At 42.4% G+C, this 26126-nt stretch overlaps 1 protein-coding gene across 1 annotated transcript in view; it reads left to right on the top strand.

The window, feature by feature from the left end:
* The window catches only part of DNAH9 (dynein axonemal heavy chain 9), a 224317-nt gene that overhangs the window by 106530 nt on the left and 91661 nt on the right, over positions 1-26126 (top strand). Inside the window, exons 49-53 of the mRNA XM_068913909.1 lie at positions 6803-7228; positions 10460-10579; positions 21390-21578; positions 22919-23154; positions 25501-25623. Coding sequence (XP_068770010.1) covers positions 6803-7228; positions 10460-10579; positions 21390-21578; positions 22919-23154; positions 25501-25623 — 1094 coding nt within the window. The remainder of the gene's footprint in view (positions 1-6802; positions 7229-10459; positions 10580-21389; positions 21579-22918; positions 23155-25500; positions 25624-26126) is intronic.

Below are 26126 nucleotides of genomic sequence, written 5' to 3'. Positions count from 1 at the left end.
ATGGTGGGATTTTCTCTAGAGATCTGTAAAGCAGCATTACTGAGCACTGGAAGGCATGGCCTCCTTTACCTGCTGATCTGAAATGTGTCAGACAGCTTTACCTGCTTGCTGACATGAATAATCAACAATATTTATGTGGGTATATGTAGTTGCTTCCCAATTATGTAAGGCTCCCGAGTATTGGACAACACTACTATATGCAATGTTAATAGGGGAACCAACAAGAAAAGCTACTGAGTAGAATGCAGTTATAAATATATATTGTTAGATTACATCTGCATTGTTGTGCTGGTGTTACTTACTAGTTTAAGAGAAAAGCAATCAACTCCATTCAGAGTGGCTGTGCATCTTTTGCATGTGGACTGTGTGGAGAGGGAAGGAACAGGGGATGCCTTTCACAGAATTACAGAATGGCCAAGGTTGGAAGGAAGTCATCTAGTCCAACCTCCCTGCTCAAGCAGGGTCACCTCGACCACACCGCAAAGGATCGCGTCCAGGCGGGTTTTGAATATCTCCAGGGAAGGAGACTCCACTACCTCTCTGGGCAACCTGTGCCAGTGCTCAGGCACCCTCACAGGAAAGAAGTTCTTCCTCAGGTTCAGATGGAACTGCCTGTGGTTCAGTTTGTGCCCGTTGCCTCTTGTCCTGTTGCTGGGCACCACGGAGAAGAGACTGGCCTCATCCTCTTGACACTCCTCCCCCTTCACATACTTGTACATGTTGATGAGATCACCTCTCAGTCTTCTCTTCTCCAGACTGAACAGGCCCAGCTCTCACAGCCTTTCTTCAGAGGAGAGATGCTCCAGTCCCCTCATCATCTTGGTAGCCCTCCGCTGGGCTCTCTCCAGGAGTGCCATGTCTCTCTTGTCCTGGGGAGCCCAGAACTGGACACAGGACTCCAGGTGAGGCCTCCCCAGGGCTGAGGAGAGGGGCAGCATCACCTCCCTCCACCTGCTGGCAACACTCTGCCTAATGCACCCCAGGAGACCATTGGCCTTCTTGGCCACAAGGGCACATTGCTGGCTCCTGCTTAACTTGTTCTCCACCAGCACTCCCAGGTCCTTCTCGGCAGAGCTGCTTTCCAGCAGGTCAACCCCCAGCCTGTACTGCTGCATGGGGTTATTCTTGCCTAGGTGCAGGACCTTGCACTTGCCTTGGTTGAACTTCAGGAGGTTCCTCTCCGCCCAGCTCTCCAGCCTGCCCAGGTCCCTCTGGATGGCAGCACAGACTTCTGGTGTGTCAGCCACTCCCCCCAGTTCAGTATCATCAGCAAACTTGCTGAGGGTGCCCTCTGTCCCTTCCTCCAGGCCATGGAGGAATACATTGGACAAGACTGGAGCCAGGACTGACCCCTGGGGGACACCGCTAGCTACAGGCCTCCAACTTGACTCCGCACCACTGACCACAACCCTCTGAGCTCGGCCATCCAGCCAGTTCTCAGTCCACTATACACTGTCCACTCGTCTAACCCACACTTCCTGAGCTTCCCTAGGAGGATGTGATGGGAGACAGTGTCCAAAGCCTTGCTGAAGTCCAGGCAGACAACATCCTGGCTCCTCCTTCTTGCCCTTTTGGAAGATTGGGGTGACATTGGCTTTCTTCCAGGCCTCAGGCACCTCTCCTGATCTCCAGGACCTTGCCAAGATGATGGAGAGTGGCCTAGCAATAACATCCGCCAGCTCCCTCAGTACTCACAGGTGCATCCCATCGGGGCCCATGGATTTGTGGATGTCAAGTCTGGACAAATGATCTCCAGCCCGATCCTCCTCGACCAAGGGAGAGTCTTCCTTTCTCCAGCCTTTCTCTCTTGTCCCCAGGGTCTGGAATTCCTGAGGACTGGCCTTAGCAGTGAAGACGGAAGCAAAGAAAGCATTCAGCAGCTCTGCCTTCTCTGTATCCTTTGTCACCAGGGCACCCGCCCCATTCAGCAGCGGGCCCACGTTTTCCCTAGTCTTCCTTTTGCTAGTGATGTACTTGAAGAACCCCTTCTTGTTGTCCTTGACATCTCTTGCCAGGTGTAATTCCAACTGGGCCTTAGCCTTCCTCGTCGCATCCCTGCACGCTCTGACAACATCCCTGTATTCCTCCCGAGTGGCCTGTCCCCTTTTCCACATTCTGTAGACTTCCTTCTTCTGTTGGAGTTTGGCCAGGAGTTCCTTGCTCATCCATGCAGGTCTCCTGCCTGCTTTGCTGGACTTCTTCCTCAGAGGGATGCACTGATCTTGAGCCTGGAGGAGGTGATGCTTGAATATTAACCAGCTTTCTTGGACCCCCTCTTCCTTCTGGGGCCCTTGGAGCCCTCTTCAAGGACTCTACCCCATGAGATTCCCCTAAGTAGATCCCTGAAGAGGCCAAAGTTAGCTCTCCTGAAGTCCAGGGTTGTGATCCTACTTATTGTCCTGCTTCCTCCTTGCAGAATCCTGAAGTCCTCCATCTCATTTCCATTAATCCCAGGTAAAAGAGAAGTGATGCTGGTCAGCAAGTAACTTGCTCCCCTTCCTGGAAGGAGTTCTTCAGAAAGCTGAGCTTGCTCAGAATGGCACAGCTGCTCTAAAACCTTGAACCTCTGTGGGGAATGGGCTCAGACAGGCAAGTGCCTGGGCTGCCCCTGGTATTTCATGGAGGTGATTAGATTTCCCGCACAGGAAAACAGACCAGTGAGATTGTGGGTAACATTGCTTTTTATTCCCAGGATTAATGGAATATTAACGCAAGGGATCTCCCTTTCCTAGCAGGCCACAGATCGCACATGAAACTTGCAGCTGCAGGAATGATGGAGAGGAGGAGAAAGGAGAATGAAGGAGTGGAGGAGCATTAGGCAGCCATGGGGTTGGGCCCATTGATTCCAGAATCATGGAGCCATCAGGAAAAGCCAGGCAAAGAAGGTAGAGGCTTGTTAACCTCTGCAGTAGGTATCTAGAAACAGCATCACAGCCTATTTGAATTTTTCTCAAGTAACTCATGTCTTTGACTTGCTCCCCAAGGCTATGTGATGGACAGCTCCCACAGCAGGAGTGGTTGCTGCTGCTGTAGGTGCCAACGTGGTTATATGTGTTCACAGACCCTCATGTTTCCTTCTATCTGGGGAATATTGCCATAGGTTTACAATTAGATGATTTCCCCTCCCCTCCTCCCTTGCCACTGAATGCAGAATGGTCTTCTGTTTTATAATAAATGCTTTAGCCGTATTAAACCAGATAAATGCTGTTAATCATTATTGTAATAATCAGAGCAGCCACTATTTATGATACACCTTCCAAATGATGGAAGTTATGTGTTACAAGCATTTTTTTTTTTTTTGATGCACAAATTATTCCAGTCAAATAGGAAACAGTCCATAAAGGTAAGATTAAGACCATTGCATTGTCTGTATTACCATCTCATCAGGTACAACTTAATTCTGATTTAATTTCTATTTCTTTTTTGTGGTGGGGAGGATTATCTTTCTGATGCTTTAAATAATCCCCTTTGTTGCCATTAAACCAATTTGTAACCATACTGCTATCTGGAGGGGGCTGTCCAGCTCAGCTAGTTTTTGGCTTACAAAGGTGTAACAGGAGTTAGCTGTATGTGTATTTCTCAGATTTTAAACATCCCTTTTTGTTTTTTTGTGTTTGAGCCAAGAAGCAATCATGTGATTGTTTAGTCTCGCTTTGATTAAACTATGAGAACATGGTGCAATGACTTGTTTGTCCCTACTTAAACATTGATGCCTTTTACAGGTTTTGATGGTAGTGTGAGTGCCCAGTGCAAACTGAGAGGCTATTTAAAAATGTTAAAAAGCTTCCCCTGAGGGCTCTGGGACTAGAAAATAAATTTTGTGGATATTAATTATTATATGGACCGTGCTGAGTTACATGCAGGTTATTATAGACCCTGTACACAGCACCTGCAAAATCAAAAACGCAAACCCAGATGCAACAGTGAGTTTGAAGTGTGTGTTTTGTAGCTATGCTGAATACGTACAGATTGAGCAGGCTTACTGATGTAACCGGGATCTTCCTCAGCACCTTGGGAAAACAGATTTTAGAAAAAGAAACACCCTCTCATCTCTTACATTGAGGTTTATCCGCTCACCCAGTGAGAATGCCAGCGCTCTTACTCAGTATCCATATCCTCTGGGTCCCTAGAATCCAGGAAATGAATTCCAGTGAATCTGGCATTTCAGCATCTCTGTTTTCTTTTTGTGGGAGATCATGGGATGCTAACTTTGGGACCACCTTCCTCTGCCAGTGGATTTGGCACAACCATTTTTCAAAGTAGGTGGCAGGTGCTGTTCTGTGGAGGCTGGTGGGCAGTCTGCCTTGGAAAGGGGAATGGTGCTTGGCCAGTACTTCTCAGTCTCTGCATGGCCTGTAAAACCACAGATTACTCTGCTTGGATGGTCCATGAAGGAAATCTTGTGGGAGTGTCACTGCTGTTGATATTGTCACTTTCTAAATGGGAGCAAGAGACCCACTGTAGGAAAGGCCCTGTGTAATTCTCTAAGGGTACAGTGACCTTTTCTCCTGCACCTTCCACCTCTGAGTTTAACATACCTCTAAGATGGTTCAGAGACATTCGAGAGTAGAACAGCAGAAGGTGTTTGAGGCAGGTATCACTCTGTATCATTGTCCTCTGACTGGTTTCTATTCTAGCGATACTCCAGTGCTTAGAAGAAGAATTCAGAGCAATTTGTTTAAATCAGCCAATCAGTAACATAAATTAAAGGGCAGGAAGGGCAGAGTTCGTTTTACCAGTTACCTAAGATTATCAGAGCAGCCCTCTTCTTGGACCGCACACTCAACTTGTCCTCTTGCCCTGTCACCAGAGAGCATCAAAGTTGAGGAAGGTTATCTGCTCCCTCTCGCTGCCCAGAAGGTCTTTCTTGCTAATCTTGATAGCGTTGTCCTCCCTTCTGTTCAGGTTAGTCACAGTGGTGTCATTGTTCCTGTCCTGCAATGGAAGGGGACTTCACCTCCTGGTAAAAGTGCAATGGTAGCAGCTCAGTATCTCATTACCACCGAGATAAAGGTTGTCAAATACAGTCCGATTTCAGAACCTGGCTTGCCAAAGCCCTCCCAGCCACCTCAAATGCTAGGGAGTGCTATCTGGACCCCAGTCACATTCAGGTCTCGAGAAAGGTCCATTACTGTATGGAGAGCTCCTGACTGAGCTGAGTAGGATGGAGGATGAAACGTCAGAAGCACTTGTCTGTGCTCGTGGTCTGCTCCATTTCATTGAATGTGTTAATTATAGACATTTTACACTGGAAATGCACACAACTCCCAAGGGCCTGTCTCTATCAGCTCAATTATTAAGAAAAGTTAAAAGTAAGCCCTTAGAAAAAGAAGTCACATTTGGTAACAGATTCATAGCAGATTGTTTGAGAAATGGGTGCTTAGAGGTTCCAAACTATCCCCCCTATCAGAATGTCAGAGAATATAGATTAAAAACTATTCAAAACTGATAAAAACAGGGACTAATAAAAGTTGATAGATTTTTCTTAAGCTGATTTTGATGCAGTTCTTATCTTTGTTTTGACTACAGTGTGACTACTAGCTTACCTTTGCTTTTTATTCCTATGCAAAAGTTAACTTGCATATGCACACAAAAAGGATTTTAAGTGTCAGCAGATCGTATTCACAGCATCACATTGTTGCAACTTCAAGATCCTGTTAGTAAATCTGTGCTTTCTCTGTGATTCAGTTTTATACATAGATTAAGATTAATTCCACTTTAACATTAGAGACTTTCTAAAATTGCCCATGTTAGCAACACAGAAAATGGGAGCCCCCTCCATGGGCAAATGTGTCCTCAGTGGTTAGTTCATCCCATCTGAGAGCTGAATGCCTGCTTTTTGTGGGGGCTGTCTGTTCATTGCAATGACTGTTCTCCTGATGAAGACACTTAGTTAAAGTGCTTGAAATTGAGTCAGATGAATAGGCACAGCGAAAACACAGACGTACACAAGTAACGCTACAAGACCTTAATATGTGGATGTCTCTGGCACAGGGAATAGTCTGAGCATGAAGGGAAGTTCTACAAGGCAGTTTTGGAAGGGCCGGAGATTGTTTTACAGAGATTGTTATCTGGAAGGGTTTTCCTTTTCCTTATTTCTATCTACCAAGCGTGCAGAAAATCCCTTTGGGATCCCTGATTTCCAGCATAGCTCTCTGCAGCTTGTTATGTTCTGCAGCTGGAGACTGACTTTGCTTCTTGTCTTTTAGTTCCTTCCTTAAGTGCAGCTCTCTGTGCAGGACCATGGCCTCCATGGGCCACGGCAGATGGCTGGCAACACAGAAGAGTTTGGAGTTTCAGCTGGGAAAGTGTGCTATGCTCTTCGCAGGTGGGATATAGGGAGCAGGATGCAGGGAATTTTGCACATATGCTGCAAACATTTGTGGCAGTGAATTAAAGGCAGCAATATTCAGGCAGACAGCAAACCCATTTATCAGCATCCTGAATTAAAAGTTATTTCTGGCTCTAGACGATTTGCTTCGTTTGTGCAGCGGGAAGATTTTTGTCTGCTTTCTTCTAGAATCAATCTGAAGTCATTGTGCGTTTTGAATAGTCTGAGGGTTGGCCGAGATGCTGAAGGGACATGACTGATTCACATCTAAGGAGCCAGCGGGGGCTGTGATGCCACTAGGGGGTTTCATTGCTGTATGTTTGATGAGTCACAATATTTAAAATTCAGAGCGTGCTTCAGGCTTCAAAGCTCCTCTCTCAGATTGATAACTCGGGAGCCTGACTCTATTAGTGGCTAAGTAAAAAGAAAACCCATTCATTTTTGTCTAACAACCTTGTTTTCCCTTTTCAGAAGAATCTGACAGAGCTGAGGTCCTTTGGATCGCCACCTTCAGCTGTTAGCAATGTCACCGCTGCTGTGATGGTGCTGATGGCCCCGGGAGGAAAGATTCCCAAGGACAGAAGCTGGAAAGCAGCCAGAGTTACCATGGCCAAAGTGGATGGGTTCTTAGACTCCTTGATCAAGTTTAATAAGGAGAATATCCATGAGAACTGTCTCAAAGCCCTCCAGCCATATTTGCAGGATCCCCAATTTAAACCTGAATTTGTGACCACCAAGTCCTATGCTGCTGCTGGCCTCTGCTCCTGGGTCATAAACATAGTGAGGTTCTACGAGGTGTACTGCGAGGTGGAGCCGAAACGGCAGGCTCTGAGCAAAGCCAATGCGGAGCTGGCAGCTGCCCAGGGCAAGCTGGCCAACATCAAATCCAAAATTGCTGTAAGTTTAAAAGAACAAGACAAACCATGACATGTGCTTAACGTTTAAAATGGGATCTGTCATGCCAGTTACTGCTCAGGGAGAAATCCTCCACTTTGGATAGGGCTTCTTCTCCACACCCATGCTTTTTTTTAAGAGGGTAGATCTGAGGATTCTGTAAATTGTAGTCTTTCATCGTCCTTTCATAGATGTTGCTGCTTTCTGTAATATTTCATATCTGCTGTTTCTGTCTCGCTTGCTCCTTAACAGGAGGGTTAATTTCTAATTCTTATTATTCCTACCTAATTGTTACAATATTCACCACTCTCCTCATGAGTCCTCAGAAATTCTTTTATCTCAAACCAATGTGTGTCCTGAGTGTGCTGTATAGATACAGAGAAAAGGAAATGGAGACTAATTTAGAGTATTTGTAACACAAAAATGCGGTAGGTTGCTGGCAACTCTGTGTCTCAGCGCAGTGCATGTTAATGGTTATATTCTGCGGAATGAAGACTGCTGCAGTAGGATTCTAATAATTTGTTACGGCATGGCTCCCTGTTGGCATACCTTATGCATCATCCTTACTTAGAATTTAGATACTTGCTTTAAAGTAGAAAAAAATATCACCCAATACAAGAAATTTCTGTGTAATTAGAAGTGCATTTCTGTGGAGAATAGCTTCCATACTTTCTCCTCTTCCCTCTTAAAATTGTCTTTCCATTAAAAGATATGTTTTCCTCCCTTACCATCCCCAGCTAATACCCAGTAGTAGTGATGTATGGAAAGCAACAAAGTGGGGAGATCCAGTCAACCACTCCCTAGAATGGCAGCATGGCATCCCATCACTCACTGTTTTCCAGTTTATTTCCAACATGAGGTCAATGTTTGCACTCCAAAACCTGCCTTTTTTAAGGTATCATAGATCTGGGCAGCTGTGCACTCCTTTTTCATGACCAAAAGATTCTTTGTGGATATGCTTTAATACTGACACCACAATTCATGCAAAATCCCCTTTCAAAACTGAGGTGCATATTCAGCCCTGCTGTGTTGCTAACATGGTGAAGCTGACAACTTTGTATCTTCAGTAAATTATGTAACCTTAAAATGTCTGTCTGAACAGGGGCAAAACAGCTACGCCAGCTGAATTCATCCAGACAAGGACCTGTTGCACTAGCACATCATGTCGTTAGCACTCTTGATATATCCTAGAGCTTATTATTCTTAAAATGATTACTACACTTTTAATTAAAAATATATAAAATCTATAGTAGTTTTTTCCTGCTGTAGATAAAAAGGAGAGTATGCTCAGAAACTGAAGAAGGAATGGATTTAGAGGTGTTTAGCTTCTAGTTCTCTTATCTCAGATGGCCCTAGGGAACTATTTGGATCCTTTTACTCTTCTTGTTTCGAAACCTTTTAATACCTGAGCTTTTCTAAAGTGGGATTTTGATAAAGAAAATGGAAATCCTTGCAGGGATTAGTGGTACTCCACCGGAATGCACTTGCAAAACTGACTATTTTAAGTAAATTTTTTTTCCCCTCTGTGCATTGGTAATGACATCCTGTTCATGTGCAGCATGTGTGGGTGGATATAGAGGTATATGCTTGCATATCAAGCCCAGATACCTTGGATAGCTTCACTGACTTCAGTGAAGTCAGGCTGATTCATACCTGCTCGGAACCTGGCTCAGAGCTCTCACATACACATTTGGAATAGTAAGTGAAACTACTCTAATCATCACAAATACTAAGCACCGTCCACTCTCTTTTTTTATGCCTGGGAAATATGGTAACTTGGAATATGGAGAGGGTGGATGTAGAAGCAAGATGCATACTCACATTTGCACACTACCAAATTTGCGGATATATTTGTATGTTACTATAGAGTATATCTAGCAGTATAGCATCATACCGTGGGTATGATCTTTTCTTCATAGCTTTATAGATATTCATTTATCAGATCATTCATATGTAATGACATTTATATATATATGAATATATGTTTGTAGATATATTCATATGCATGAAAAGATAGACACTACTTGTGTTATTAATTCTAAGCCAGTTTGAAAGAGATTGTTTGGTGTTCTCTAAGATAAAGGGGACTATGAATATCCTTAATATAATCCTTTTTCAGTTTTAAGTTTGTTTCTAGTGCATAGCTCAAATAGTGTTGAAGTAATTTACAGGCGTTTAGCCTTTAACAGTTTGCATTGGATGCAGATAAAATCAGTTATTGCCTCTACTTCTTTTATTGTAGAAGTAAAATGTTCTGAGAACTTGTGGGAGCAGCGGATTTGTTTTAGACTGAAGTGTGAACAGGTCTGTCCAAGCATGCCCTTTCTTGCTAACGAATGAGAGAGCCCTGTAAGATTCCAGGTGTTTTAGGTTCTTTCTGCCACTTCCCAGCCCTGGTGCTCTTTGCAGCCAACCTGAGTGTGTGATGATCCCATCTAACAGTGGATCAAATTGGACTTTTTGCCTGGAGAAGAACTATCCTGTGGCACACAGGTAGCCTGGAGGATTGAAGAACTTTATCAACATCCGTGTAATATTCCTATCTAGAAATAGGGTGCAGGAGATAGAGCTTGGAAAGCGGTCAAGCATCTCTCCAGCTCTTCAGGTAGCCCCTTGGGGTTCTGAGCAACAAACTGATGAATCAGCAGAACCTCAAGGACTGGACTGAGGCCAAGGTGGCTGCAGAATCAGGAAAAAAAAAATTTCTCTAGGCTGCCCTACTTACTCTTCAGCTGTACCCAAATGCTGGTCATCAGTATTAGTGATTAGGCCTAGCCAGTCTGTGCTCTCCTTTCTCAGTTCATATTCGCACCACAGCAGAGCACAACTTAAATTGCCTTTGCGCGCTCCTTGCCTCTGCCCTCTGCGAAGAATATGGGTTACAAGCAAGTAGAAGAGTGCAGCACATTGCTCCTCTATGCTGGCTCCCCCAGCAGTGCAACCTTGTGTGGGGGCTTCATCCATGCCCCAGGTCCCCCTCAGCGTGAATTGTTTTGGAGCTTGGCTAACCTTGCTTTCAAGGCAAGCTGAGCCCTTGGCACAGATATCCTTCTTGTATTCTTGTACTCAAGAATTCAGATGCAATTTTTTCCTTAAACTAGGAGAAGAGAGTACCAGTGATGCAATCTTAGATTCTTAATTGTGGTAGGCAATATAAGAAGAATGTTCAAGAGTCGTATGTTAAGTAGGGAGTTCCTTAAAATTGTACTGTTTTTGCCTTTCTTTCATATGCAGCGCCTCAATGATAACCTGAGAAAACTCACAGCCAAGTTTGAGAAGGCCACTTCAGACAAACTCAAATGTCAGCAAGAAGCTGAAGCTACAGCATGTACCATTTCCCTTGCAAATCGACTGGTGAGTATCAGCAGATGGAACTTTAATTGTATGAATGGAAGTTGTCAGGTGCCACTGAGATGCAAACCATGTGCACACAGTACATTACATCCTCTAATTTTTTAGAATACATTATATTTCCTGCATTGCAGCAAGTTTTAGTAATGAAAATGATTTTGCATTAGCTGTTTTCAAAGATCTGGGTAGGCTCTGTATGTATTTACAGAAAACAGCCTGGCTATACCCTGTTCACAGCTCTCATCTTTTTGATATGTAATTGCATGTCAAGTATTGAGGGGCCAAAACTATGTGACCCAAAGATCATATCTGTAAACAAAGGAGGGAGCGTGTTAGTAGCTTTTGTGGTTTTGAAATGACAAAAGAATTAATGATGAAAGTATCTAAAAAAAAGTGTGTGTCCCTATTATCAGTACATCGATATTCATCACAGTCTGTGGTATCTTCATACTATGTAGCCTCCTAGCCCTCTGCTGGGGCAATGCCCTTGTCGCTGTTTCACAGATAAGAGACTAAGAGATAATGGCTTCTGTTCACACTGTGCCGTTAGCTAGAGTCCCAGCTCACATCCAAGTCTCTGCCTTTACTGATTTATGTTTTGGCTTTCACACTGCCTGTAGTGTGGAGCAAGCCAGCTCTTCCCCCAAGCAAGGAAACAAGAGTGTGGGGAGCCTGTCTGCCACTTGAGCTCTGCCCTAGTCATCAATAGGGATAGAGCTGGTTCAAGCAGCTGGCTCTGCTAACTTCATCCTAAACTCTGGCACATAAAGGCAGCGTTGACATTGTCTCAGTGGAGAGTCTTATATTTTGTGCTATTTAGACATCCAACTCACTAGATCCACTGGGAAGATGCAGGCAGGTACACACTTCTGACAGTACAACCTTATACATTGTCCCCTCATGCTACTTCTGCCAAAACTGCTAGCAGATGAAGTGCCTGCCTTGCCCTGTTTTGAGTGTTAGATGCATGCCTGACTGCTTAAGAGCCAAGCTGCTCAGCATGTGCCTCATACCTAAGACCCAGCAAAACTCACTGAAATGCATGGCCCTGTCTCTGTGTCGATGCAACCTCGTTTTCTGGCTGCATTGGCCCCCTCTTTTACCCAAAGAGAGTGGAACTGGAGCAGATTTATGTTCAAACTTTCCTTTTTGTGAGACTGAACCCAGATCTCCAAGGGAGTGTCCTGCTGAGTCTGTGCATATTCCAGGTTGGAAGTTGGTCTGCATCTCTCTTGTTGAAGCTGCTTCTGCCAGCGTGGCTGGTGGCAGAATACAAAGGTATTTCTTGAAGTAATGCTGGAGGCAGATTTCTGTACTTGTGTTACCAGACTGTGGCTGTCTTGGGCAGTAATTTGTATGAAAAGTCGTCATCCATCCTAATGTAGCCTGTAGTGATAGAGAGAGGAGATAGCCAAGTGGTTAAGTTTTTGCCTGGGACATGGAGATTTGTATTCAGTTCTCCATTTCCTGCCCCTAAATTCTCTTTTATGACCTTCAGCAAATTGCTTTAGCCTGGATTTTCAAAACTATTTAGATTTCTGAACCCCCCTTCTCAAGGGTTTTCAAAAGAATCTGGGCACCTGAAAAAAAGCTTCATCTACTAGGAGGTATAAGTGCTCCCAAAAACCATGCAGCTCACCTGTCTGCATACTGAGGTGCTGGGAAACTTCAAAAAAAACCCTTTCAGTCTCAAACCTCCATGTACCTCCTTCGTAAAATAGGAGTCCAGCACCTCTGTAGCACAGACAGCATCTTTGCAGGCAAATACAGACAGGACTGCGATACACTAAGATATAAGGAATAAAAGACATATAGCAGATAAGTCCCTTCCTATACTGATTTAGATCTCTGTTATGCAACCATAGAAGAATCTTTAAGTTTTCATATTCTTCAGGTTAACTCTCACTGAATACTTCTAAAATCTTTAATTAAAATGAGAAAGTAGCATTTTCATTTGAAAGAACAATTTATATTTCTAGGGAGATTTTGCAGTATGACTGTTTCCTTGTGTCTTTCTGCAACCTAACAAAAAACCTGTCTAACTGTAGCCTGTGATGTGGTGGTAGATTGTGGCACTGGGTCATTTATGGGTCAGTAAATGCAAAATACAGCAAGAAAATGTTTCATGAAAAAGCAACATAGAAGTAATGGTTTCAATTCTTTCCATATATGTATGTGTATATATGTGTGTGTGTGTGTATGTGTGTTACACTAAATATAGCTTAATTTCATCTTAATTGATACCACTGATAACAAATAGAACCTGAATTCTTAGAGATGCATGATTAAAATGCATATTCTTGGTTTAAAGTGCAGGTGTTTGTTCAAGTGTAATTGTGATAAGGAAATAAGTTATGCTTTTTGGGGAGGAAGGGGAGTTTGCTATACTAACAAAACTGTCCTTGAAAAATAAAATGAGCAAATATTTTAGCGAGATGTATTGTCACTTGTTGCCTATGTTCCTTCATAAATTGTATCGCTTAGTAATTACTGAAAGAAAGAATTTTAATTCTGAAATGAAGATAAGACATTGAAATCAACTTTTAGAAACTCTTTCTTTGATCAGATTAAGGTTTTTGTGCTGATGTGTCTGTCTACCTGTAGTTTGATAGCACTATGTTTTTTTTATGGGCAGTATAGTCTCAAAGAAGCAACGATTTTAGGAATATATTTGCCTTAGCATGTTCATTACCTTACTAATTAACTGGGACTGCTCACAGGCTTAGGGTCAACACATGCTTAAAAGCAGTACTATTCAAGTGTTTTACTGGTGCTGGAACATATCCTTAACTGTTAAATAATCTAGCACATGTTTCTTTTTATAGGCATGATGTTGGTCATTTATTTCATATAACAGTCTAGCTGCCTTGTCTTTAAAAACTCTGTATTTCTTTTCTTTTGAAATGCTTTGGATGATCTGATGACCAGTTTTGAAAAGAATACTCTCGTTATAAGGGCAGTGTAATGAAGGCTCCGTGTTTGATGTTACAGTAACAAATGTAGAAATCCTGCAATCATTAAAGCAATTCAGAAACAGTAAAGCACAAACTGCTTTTCCCACCACACTCCTCTTTGGTGCTGGGCGAATTAACACAAATACTGTATTGTTCTTTCTTTTCACCAGTAGGTGACACTGCCCATTCCTACACTTCAGTATTTTATACCAAAATGAGAATGCTTAGGTGATTAGGTTTCAAGTTTCTTGTTGAAACTACTCCTAGAGAAGCAAACAGAAAATTGTAAAAGGAAAGAAGGGGATTAATTAGCATCTGACCTGATCTTTAAGAGAACTTGGTGGAATAGAGTCATTTGATTTTGGGGCAGATATAAGACACTATTTGGGTTTAAGCTTTGTACTTTTAAATATGTTTGCTATTTTTCAATTCTGGCAGTCATTGCTGAAATTTATAAGCCATTTTCATTTAAATTGAATTTAGATTTCTGCTTAAGTACAGTACATTGCTGTAAGGGGGATCACAATTTGTCATGCCTCCTATGCTCAGAAAGGTGATGCCCGGGAAATAGATATGGAAAGCAGTTGTGCACTGTTTGAAAGCATGGGGAGTTTTCCCAAGCTCTATCTTCTACATGAACAGGTGAGAAGAGCTAAACTTCATTTTCTATGTAATCTGTCAGTATTGTCGTCTTCTACCCACTCCCCAGAAAGGGCTGTTACCAGGACCCAATCTCCCCTGGCATCAGGTTGAAACTCCCTTTCTTTTCATCATTTTAGAGAGGAAAAAAAAAAAAAAAAATCTCTGAGTACGTTGCCCCTTTGGCGCAAGTTAAAAGCCTGCCCTAACCTCTGTTTGTAGGATGTCCCAAGGACACTAGAAGCCTCCTGAAACTTCTGCTCTTTGCTTCCCGGTGGTGAGGCCAAGGGAAAATGGTTACTGCAGTGCCCGGCTAACTGTGCTGTATCACACGTCCTGGTTAGCTAAAATAGCTGAGTGTATCCACAAATGGCAACTCAAAGCTACTGACTAAATGCCTGGTATAGTCTCAGACTTGCACCTTCTCCCATGGTGCGGGGTGTCCCTGAAAGCAGCTCCTGCTTTTACTGTCTAAATCACCCTAGGGCAGGTGTTGGGACTGGGAGAAAGAGAGGGGCCAAGAAGCAAAGTGGAAAGCAAATCTCTGTTCCTTTGTCCAGGATCATACAGCTCTGGGGCATCATACAACTGGCACAATGTTTACAGTGGTGAGGAAGATGAGTGCCAGCTGATGCCCTGGATTCTGCTGGAAAAAACAGTGTATTGTACAGTGTGTATTGATCTCTAGCTAGCAAATATCATCTATCTCACTATGTTGGGTAAATTCTTCAGCTTGACAGTCACAATCATTGATAACAGATAAGATGCTGAGAGTTTAGGGAAGCCAATGTCAACCCTGTGCTTTTATAGGGCAAAGAAGTGGAGTGAGATATTTTGGATTCTGTTTTTGTCTGTGGCTTGCTGAGGGATATATGCACACACACAAAACACAGTGGATAGTCAACCCCTTGCTCCAAAGAGTGTACAGCCTAAAAAAGGCTACAACAGCAAATAAGGGAAGAAAAATAGGTATCCATCCCATTTACTGTCTACTGCTGTGATGTGTCCAAATGCAAAGGTTGAAAAGATATTTGAACAATGCTTAAAACTCTCCTAATGCTGCAAATAAGGCTCACAAATTATCTTTCTGTGGTTCCCTCCTTCCTAGCCCTCTTAACCCTATGCAGCTGTGCTGGAAAAAAACTGGAAAAGATGGAAAGACCTAGCGGCACATTTTAGTAGTGTATGACCTACCTGAGCAGCATTTCCTGCAGAGACCCTCTGCTAAAATTATCTTAAGACTAGAGCGTAGATCAAGGGGCTGTCACCTTCAGCTTTCCAACCTCAGGCTCAAAGCAATGATTTGTTAAATGGAAGTGTTTTATCTCTTGCCACCACACTTAGGGCTCCAATTTCCTGCTTACAACAAACTTTTTGCAATGCACCTGGAGATGCATTGCAAAGACAACTGCTGGAGTGTGCTATCCTGCTCCTGGAGTAAATTAAGCCTCAGGTCCTGCAGGCAGTATTAGCCACTGTTACATAAAGCCATTCAAACTAAATCCAGCAGCTCTGTCTCGTTACCCATGGGAGATGAGAGCAGGCTGTCAACTCAGACTTGTGTCTGGAATGGAAACCCCTGAATAAATGACCCTTGTGCTCCCATTTGGAGCTTTAGGAGGAGGAGGAATATGGCTTTTGCCAGCTGTGATTCAATTATAAAGAGAGGAAGGTCCCTCTGCTACCTCATACTGCCAAGGAGCTGTGAGATGTGGCAGTGGACAGTGGCAATAGTCCCTGCTTACTGTGAAATGTATGGAAAACAACAAAGAGATGATATAATTAGGATCAGGGACAATCTAAAAGTCTGGGCAAGGCCAGGGTTATTTCCACTCATGGGAACAATTCCATGAAACTTTTGGGGATAGGAGGATGGAGGAGCCCAGTCCCCAGGAAGGCAGCTGTCTCCTTCCCTGCAGCTGTGATACTAGCTGCAGCATTTGTATCGCAGGTTACTTGAGATTCTGTTTAATTAGAGGAGTTCTTATTTAGCAATGAAATATAATCATGCTTGTCATAGGTTGGAGAGCAAAGCTGGAGGAGTGGTGATACAAAGTCCCAGGTCATGCTCATCACACCTCCTCCCTATCCTCTGCCCTGGGAACAACTTCAGTTCAAATTTCTTCAGGTTCATCGAAGCACTAGGCATCTTTGCTGATTGCAGGATGGCGCTGTTGCTGAGAACGGCTGCTAGCAGGGGTCATAGCTGAAGGAGCAGTGAACACAATCAGCTGTAAATGCAGACAAGAACAAGTTATGTCAGTGCCAGTTCCGTTAGGTGTTTTTAAACCCCAGTTAAAAAGCACAATTTGCTACTACTGCTGTCAAAAATGGATCAGCTTGACAGTGTCTGCAAGGAACTAACCCCATCAAAACTTGCTGTCGTGCAGTGTACACCTTCTTCCATGTCCTCTCTGGATTTGATCTAGAATAGAACCTGGCAGCCCTTGCTGATGCGCAGTTCATTAGACATCCAAGATATGTCACCTATGTGACTATGGGCAGATCTAAGTCCTCAGAATCAGAAGAAAAGAAATCCACAAAACCCTCTAGATTTGAGGTTGTATAAAGAATATGTCTAATAAACACAGATAGCGGCTGCTTTGCCTTGAAAAGTGAACCAAGGGGATGAAGGAACCCCTGACTTGAACCTTTACTTTTCCCTTCGTTTTAGTTTGGCCTATCATGAAGCTGACCTAGAGAACACGCTTCAGGAACCAAGGGTCCGGAAGCAGGCAATGTTTAGTGATCTGTGGACCAGCAAAGAGAGGATGGTAGATGGGGGTGTCTGTGAGTTGATATATGTTAATGTCACAGATGAAATTTAGTGATGACAAATGCAAAATAATATATGCAAGGAAAATGAACCCTAATTATGCATTTGCATTGATAGACTGTACATGCTCTATTAACACTTAGAAAAGAGCTCTTGGAGTCGTTGTAGAGAGTTCTCAAAAACAGCAGTGGAGTACTCAGCTGGAGTTAGAAAGGCAAACTGAATATTAGGAATTAGTAGGACAAGATTAGGGAACAAAGATTAAATTATTATTATATCACTTCAAATCTATGAAATGCCTGTGTCTTGCATGCTGCACACAGTTCTGGTTAGCTCATCTCGAAGGCTGTAGGTGACCTAGAAAAAGTACAAAGAAGCATGTAACAGCTTCTGTTAGTGAAGAGAGGAAATAGATTAGGACTCTTCAGTTTTGAAAAGACCTTGTGTAGGGATGGATGTGACAGAGCCTATAAAATCATGAATGATATGCAGAAGGTGAATAGGGAATGATTGTTCACTATCCCTTATTACTGAAGAGCTAAAAGTAATCAAATGCAATGGTTTTAAATTTGCTACTTACTAACTAAAAAGAATTCCAATGAATTCTAGAGTCTGATGTGGAAGATTCTAGGGATTTTTTAAGATACTAAAACTGTCAGTAGTCTGTGATCCATGCAAAGAAGAAGAATTAATGGAGTAAAGGCCACCAGGACATAAGGATGAAATACCTCAAGAGATTAGGAATAAGCAGAGAGTCTACAAGTATTAGAAAAACAGATCAGCAAAGACTTCTTAATCTTAGAGGCTGTGAACCATGGGGGTAATATGAGAGCTGACCTTCTCAAAGAGATAGGAGAAAAGACCTATAGATTTAGAAACAGCAAAACAAAGATCGCAGAAGTGGACTACTATGCACTATTATTGGAGTTGAGATCAAGGATAATCTAGATTTAATACTAACAAATAAAAATATAGTGCTTTAATTTTTTTTTTCAAGTGACAGACATAAGAACAGTTATGCAGAGTGAGATCAGGGTCTGTCTAGCTTCAGCCAGATTTCAGCTGTGGCCCCAAACCAATGTCCAGGAACGAGTAAGAACAGGGAAGGTATATCCAATGCTGTCTGATATTTCTTACCACCTTATGTTCTGTTCTAGTGAATATGGGAGCACATGGTTAGACAAACCATAAGATGGGGAAAAAAGAAATGGAAATTCCCATAAATGAAGAGGAAGCATAATTGTAGTTGAAACTAACCTGGAAATTGGAATAATAGGAATGGAATGAAATTCAGTAATGCAAGGTTCAGCCATTTAATTATGGTCTAGTAATAGACATTTATCTCTAAACCATGAACTTATTGGCTAGCAACTGATGAAGACCACTTGAACGTATTTGCTGAGGCTTTGCCCCACTAGTGATGCGGTCCCAAGAAAGGCAAACGTGGCCCTACAACATATCAGAAGCAGGTTTTCTAGCAAAGCTAGGGAAATACCAGCATACCCCGAGATAGGTAAAAGGCACTGGTAAAACCTTGTCTGAAGCACTGTGTACAGCATGGTAATTCACATGCACAGAAGAGGAAGTGAACTGCAACAGGTTTATGGCAGGGCTTGAGGTTGAACAGGGGAATAGAAAATTTGCAGCTTCTGTTTGTGTCCTTAGAAGGAGTCAAACTGCCTAGAAGGCAGTTTTCACCAGTTTCTTAGAAACAGTCAGCTATATCAAGGCAGGAAGGCCACCAGAGATATTGGTTGTTGTGTTCATCAGAATAAATGATCTGGAAAAGGTGGTTAGTAAGCAGATTGCATAGTTTTTTAATAACATAAACACAGGAAAGACGAAGACTGTCTACAAAGAATTGTAGAAATGATACCAAGCGATGGAGGACTAAAACATCAGAAGAAATGCAGGCTCAATAAACGTGTACATTGGAAAAGTTAATTCTTTCTTTACATACACAGGGAATGACACTGAGCTAGTTATCATTCAGGAATTAACTATTGGAGCTGAGTTCTGTGAATATGTGAGCACAGTGTTCCCAGAGGAAAAAGAAGGAACAAAAAAAAATCTCAGATCCCCAACAGAAATTATGTGCTAGGGTTTATTGGGTAAAGAGGAGAGAACAAAACAGAAAAAAAAAAAATCACCAGCTTACTGTATAAATCCATCTTGAATAAATTTTGAACATGCAACTGTAGCTCTGTCCCCTCTGCTACCTCAAAAGGATATAATAGAATTGGAAATGGTGCAGAAAAGGTAACAATAAGAGGAAACTGGATGATAAAGATTACATTATCTGGTAAAGCTAAAGAAAGATTGCAAGGCCAATCAAAAGGCTTATGTATGAAGAGTTGCATAGGCTGAAGAACTTCAGCCTCAGAAGGAGACAGTAAAAACCGTATCAAGGGCTTTGAAATCATGAGTAGTATGGAGAAGGTGAAGCTTGAATGATCATTCACTGTTTTTACATTGTGAGAATAGCTATTAGCAAATGAAAAAGTTGGGCAGCACACAAAAGTACTTTTTACACAAGGCACAGTTAAACTGTGGACTCTGGGACACAAGGTCTTGTAGATGCTAAAAGATTAGGTTGTTTCCACAGGGACTTAGACTCAGTCATGAAGAGAAAAAAATCGTAAGTGGCTATTAAACACACAGTTATAAGCTCTATTTCAGAAAGTCCTTAAAGCTCCAGTTGCTGTAAACTAGGAAACTACATCAGGAGACTATCACCATGTCCTTGTTTGCATATTCTTCCCGAGTCATTTGCTAATGACTGTCAGCAGATGGGATGCTGAGGGTGGTGGACCTTGAGTACGGCCCAATACAGCTGTTCCTATAGTTATATATTTCAGAGTGAAGCTAGAGGAACTTTGCTTGCTTAGTTAAGCAAAATGAAAGCATACCCTAGAAAATACTTGCTCTCTATAAAAACATCTGGAGGGAAACATGAGGGAAGAAGGAAAGCTTTTTAAGATAGAGGACAATGTCTGCACAAGAATGAATGGTGTGAACTGGCTAGGAGTAAACTGAAGTTGGAAATAAGAAGAAAGCTACTAACTACCAGAAAGTAGTAAGATTCTGCTAGGAACAGGGCAAGTCAAGTGGGAATGTGCAACTATTTCATGACAATGGAATTCAGTAAGGATCTGAAGAAAATTACAGAACGTGTTGCCTTTCCATCCTGAGGAACTTCATTCTATAAAGTTCAAGATAGCAAAATAATCCAAACTGAAGGGAATTAATTATTCAAAGTGTTTGTGAGGCATATCATAAGGATTTGTCTTAGATCAAGTCCTATTTAACAATCTACTACCTGGGAGAAGGAGACAGTGTTATATTACATTTTCAGGAGCTCATTAATTGGAAAGGTTTGCAAAATGAAAGGAAGAGATTCTAGGTTGTTTTTGTTTTTCCTCGTAAGAAATGAGAAATAATCCTAAGCACATGCAGACTATATACTGAAGAACAACAGAAAGTGCTGGGTGGCCCTATTGACAGAGGCCTCTAAGTAGGGTTGATTTGTAAATTATATGGTTGTTTCCAGAGCACCTTTACAGCAGGAGAGTGATTTATGAATTTGACCATAAGCTTCAGCATTGTCAATCTCAGGACTGAGAGACCAACTTATTTTGGGTTCTTCTGGCTTCTGTACCTGAAGGATATACTCCATTCATATTTTCAAGCTATGTTTCTCAGTTACTAGGGCTGAAATCTGATCAAAAAACTGACAATAATTACAGGTTAGGGTCTTTTATAATCACATGAATGCAGGAATGAGGGACCAGCAGTGCCTCAAAAAGTGCCAATGTTCAAAGGAGTTGGCCATGCATGTAGAGAGATATCATATTACTGTACTCTTCTGAAAGCTGGCAAGACCCCAGTTCATGCATTGGATGCTTATGAAGTGTCCATAAGCAAGTGTTTTCAGGACAAGGTCTTAGTGAAAAGGAAAACTTAGACCAAAGAGGGCTGTGTTCACACATAACAATGGCAAAATGCCATGTGACTGGGTTAATAAAAAATTGTATGAAATAACCGAAGGTTGTGACTGTTGGAGAGGAATGCTCCGAGTGGCAGGATAGGGTATAGCTAGGTGTGAATCTATGGCAATAGGGCAATTAATTAACATTTCACAGAGTGCTACAGAAATTCTTATGCAGGTATCCTTGTGCGCATTCATGGTAGAGAAGTGGTGGATCCTCTCTTGCTGATTTTTCAGATGAAGTATGAAACAGGCAATTGGGACTAAACAGTAGGACCAGTCTTTCAGTGAGCAGGAGCAGGGGGTTAGCAAAATAACTATTGTATATTTACCATCCTCAGGTTTTAAACTTTAGCAAATGACAGTTGAACTTAGGGATATGGTACGACGAGGCTGAATACTGAAGCAGCGTTTGAAGAACCATTGTAACAGTCAATTTGACTTGGGAAATTCTAGGTTGGAGGACTGGCCTCTGAGAACGTGAGATGGGCTGAAGCTGTGAAAGACTTCAAACAGCAACAGAGCACCTTGTGTGGAGATGTCTTACTGATTACGGCCTTTGTCTCCTACCTGGGATACTTCACCAAGAAATATAGGCAAGATCTCATGGATGGAATATGGAAGCCATATTTGCACCAGCTGAAAGTAAGCCCTGCTTTTTCTGAAAAAACAATCATCACTGAATCTTACCGGACCATAAATGCTGATGTCCATAGGCGATCCCCCAGATAAAGGGCTCCCCTTGCACCCCTGCCATGTTGGACTGTGGAACAGGACATAGTTGCACTTGATTTACTCCTCTGAAGGGAATATGTTCTGGTCTCCTTTGCTCCACTGAAGTACTTGATTACCCCATGGAAAATCCTAGATGCAGCAACCTGAACATGGATCCCAGTGCAATGCTGTGCAATTTTAACCAGGAGTCAGGGATGGCCTTGAAAGAGAGAAGATGGACTATCTGAGGGAAGTAGCGTGGAAGGGACTGCTTGGAGTTAGTTAGCAGAGCTCAATTTCTACCTCCCTTGTAAGCCTGCAAAGACTCTAGACAGTTCTTCATGCTGGATGTGAGTTCTGTTCATGCTGTCCCTGCCCCTCAGCAAGTTTCACCTATGTCTTGCTGCTGAGACTAGATGGAGATAGTCATGCTTCAAACTTGTTTCAAGTTTAACTAATTTTTACCAGGTCCCCTCATATATCAATAAATCCAAGTGCTCAGTCTCCTGCAGGATTGAGCTTTCTGTGCATCAATATCTAACTGCACATTATATATCCTGGTAAAATGCTAAGAGGCTTTTAAATAAGGCTGTGACAAGGCACCTTTTGAATGATTCCCAAACCAAAAGGCCAAGAAAAGCAACAAGTTCCATAGGATGGGAGAGAAAAGAGAAAAATAAAAAAAAAATCATTACGCTTTTTTTAATACTAAGCCAAGAACATAGTTAAAGGCAACATTGTTCCAAAAAACGGCCTGACTTGTGCTTAGATCAAAAAAATCAAAAACTGAAGGCCTCTTCCGTTCAGATAACTGGCACAGATAACTTACTGGTTGTCACATCCCAAAATGGCCTCCCATGTCAGAGAAGTGTTTCTAGAACTGCTAATGCCATTTTGCAACACAACAGTAGGCTTACGAGGGTGTTGATTATATTCTTCAAAACTGTCACTTCAAAGACTTTGCACACTGCAAAGCGTGATCAGAACCTGTTCTGCTGGGTTGAGACAGTTTGGTGTGCTTAGTATGCTGCAGGCAAAATTTTTTGTATTTCCTGTATAATTTATGTTTATTTGCAACAGGAGTGGGAGAGCTTTTAATACTAGATCAAAACTATTCTGTAAAATGGCAAACCAGCAATAAATAAGCCTGCTCAGTTTTTAATTAAGCTAAATGTTCTTGAATTGATCTGCTTGTTTGTCTTCGGAATACGTTGTACGTTGCACTCAGCTTTGTACCGACACACTAGGAAATGTTTGTCCTTTCCTTCCAGGTCCCAATCCCTGTAACTCCGTCTTTGGATCCTCTGACCATGCTGACAGATGATGCTGATGTAGCAGCTTGGCAGAATGAAGGCCTGCCGGCAGATCGAATGTCCACAGAAAATGCCACCATTCTCACAAACTGTGAACGCTGGCCCCTCATGGTGGATCCCCAGCTACAGGGTATTAAATGGATCAAAACAAAGTATGGCGAAAATCTCCGAGTGATCCGAATTGGGCAGAAGGGGTAAATATGAGCCTTATCTCATAATAATATTTTTAATACCTATCTGCCTGTCATATTTGATGAACAGAATATGTTTGACTGCAACCATCTGAACAAATTACATTGAGGAAAACCCTCAAATATATTTGCACATTAGCTGCTTATTCATTATGAAAATGATAGAGATTTCTTATTAAATAGAGGGACTGTTTAGTGCTTGGTCACATTACCATAGAAACTCCTCTAAAACTGAGAATGAAAAAAGCAATATGCTGGGGGCTGAGCTATGTGTAGGATTATGGCATCCTTCTTCAGGCTCATGTTAGTGTGTTATATCCTGACTCAGTTTCATCAGAGAAGGAGTAAATGAGTAGAGCTTCTGTATGGCTCAGAAGAAGAGAGAGGGCCTGGACATGGAAGGTGAAGTTCACGTGAGGGTCACAATGCCCTGAAGACCAGCTGGGCTAACTCTGCTTCCATGTTAGCACCAGCTAGGAGGTTCTTATTGCAACATAGGCATTGTCTCCGTTACATCATCTCCTGAACCTGTCTTCTGGCTGAATCTTTCAGGGGAAGGTCTTTCAGCTCCAGGCTTTTGTCTCTGATCAGAGCACAGACCAATCTTCTGCTTTCTCAGGATGCACTTATTTCTACCCAGTAGTGAGAACTCCCTGCTGAGATGCAGTGGACCCGTAGCCAAATCCCTGCTTGGGACTAGGCCCTGAGATTTATTAGTAATACAGAGTAAAACATGTGCAACATCTGAGAGTGACATAAGAGCTAGGTGCCTGAGAGTACATGTGGACTGGGGGATGTTTGGCTCTGTCTGTATTGGAGCACAGGTGTGCACTGTCATCTTGTCATGTCTTGGGGGTGCCTAGGCTGTTCCAGTGGCATCTCCTCTGCTTGCCTCATAGAAAACAATAGAAAGTTATTGGGTTTGCTCTGATGTGGGATGAAAACAGTTTTGGAAACCACTGCATTTTTCATTAAATAGAATTTCTATTTCCTGGCAAGCCTGCTCACCATGACTTGTAGTTATTCAAAGCAGTCCAGGGGAAAGTAATGATGGCAGAATAGGCACCTAGATAGAAGCCTCTATGAGGAAACAGGAGAAATAGATCCTGTAACATACCTACGCTGCCATTACAGCCTGCTGTGCAAAAATAGCTCTCTCTTTCTCCTCCCAGCCACATCTCAGGCTAGTACGTACTCTGAAAGGGGAATTTTGTGTGCAGGTGTGATGACTCTGGGTCATTAGCTAAAAACAGCATTCACTGTCCCATTACAATAAATGGCAAATGTTTCATCATCTGGGAAACTATGGTTGTGTACTTTTAACTACCTTAAGAGGTTTATCTCCTATCTATCTCCTTCAAAAAAGCGGTTTTAGCAGGTTTGGGGTCAGCTGCTCTCATTCTTTCTGACTTCATATAAAATACTTTTGGGCTTAGAGGAATGGAGGCTGCTGATCAGGGACAGGGTTCGCATTGTTTCTACATATTCCTCTAAAAGTCAGGTATTTGTTCTGAACTTCTCTCATCTCCTTCTATAGTCAGTGAGATAATCTGGCCCTCCCAAAGGGCCATGCAGCTCACCAGTCTTGGAAACTTATAGGATGGGTTAAATCAGCTCTTGAGGGTGAGGGTAACTCTCTAGCTTAGACTAGGGACCTAAATTTTAGCCAGTTTAATTAGTTGGGGAAACTCCTGTAACAGCGTAATCGTGCTCAGAGAGCACCGCCACTAGCTGTCCAAAGTCTTCCTCTTTGCAGAAAAGCAAGTTATGTGAAGTACAGAGCAGCCCTGAAGCAGAGACCACAAGCATTTGACCATGCCCTTCCCAATACAAAGCATCCCAATGCAGAGCAACCTCTGTTTGTAGTTAGGCAAGGAACAATGGGGTCAAATTCCCTTGTGAAGAAGAATTAAATCCTTATCACCCCATCCTAATTTCTAAAACCGGGGCAAGAGGGAGCTGAAACCTGTTCTTTTTGCTTTTGTGCAAGCTTAAGTGTACTGGTGGATTCTGGGACAAGCAAAGCATTTTCCAAAAAAAAAAAAAGTAACAATCTGGCCCTGCTTTATTCGCTGCTGTCCATGTTCTTTCCTTGGGAAAGAACATACCGGCATTACTGCTTGCCCTTGGGAGGTCTGAGATCTGATTCTGTCTTTGTTGGACAGTAAGAGCCTACCAGGACCACTTTGTGCACCACACACACCAGCTCGCCCATGCTTCCTCTCTCGCAGAAGCTGTCACGTGTATGTAGCTGCCATTACAATGTGGAACGTCCCCTCTAACCCTTTTGCGTACTCATACTCCTTGCTGCAAAGCCTCACATGAGCGCCTCGTTTCTGTTTCCCATAGGTATTTGGACACAATGGAACGAGCCATTGCTGCGGGGGAATTAGTTTTGATTGAAAACTTGGAAGAATCTGTGGATCCAGTTTTGGGGCCATTACTGGGTCGAGAAACAATCAAGAAAGGAAGGTGAGCTTCTGGGAGATTTAATGGCATGTATGCCTTCATTCTCTTCCCTTTTTCTGGTAAATGAACTCTTTATGCTGGTGTGCCACCACAAAGGTCTTTCTCTGACCTCAGTTTATGGGTGTTCATATAGGATGGCGCTGCTTTCAGAAGTGAGAATATTTTAAATCAGACAATCGTAGGTAATTCAGTCGTTAAATAGGTTTGAAATAAACCTGGTTTGTTTTTTCTTTATTTTGTTGAACAGTGCTATTCAAATCTTATGTAGAAAGAGGGACCTGTAATTCCTCCTTTTGTATAGTGTCCTTGGTGTCTGTAATTGGTTATCTTGACACTGAATTATTGCCAAAGTAGCTATTGCTGTTGTGAAGAAAAAGTAACCTTAGATTTTAGCAAACACTATACACTGTTTAGGAATACAGTTGCAGATTTAAGTATTAAGAATATTCTAAGTGTTTCATACTGGAGGGGAGTTCTTTATGTCAGCTGTCCATTGTCTTCTAGCC

The sequence above is a fragment of the Struthio camelus genome, chromosome 19 (assembly GCF_040807025.1).
Source record: "Struthio camelus isolate bStrCam1 chromosome 19, bStrCam1.hap1, whole genome shotgun sequence".
NCBI classification, from domain to species: Eukaryota; Metazoa; Chordata; class Aves; order Struthioniformes; family Struthionidae; genus Struthio; species Struthio camelus.
This window is presented reverse-complemented; position numbering and strand designations above follow the sequence as displayed.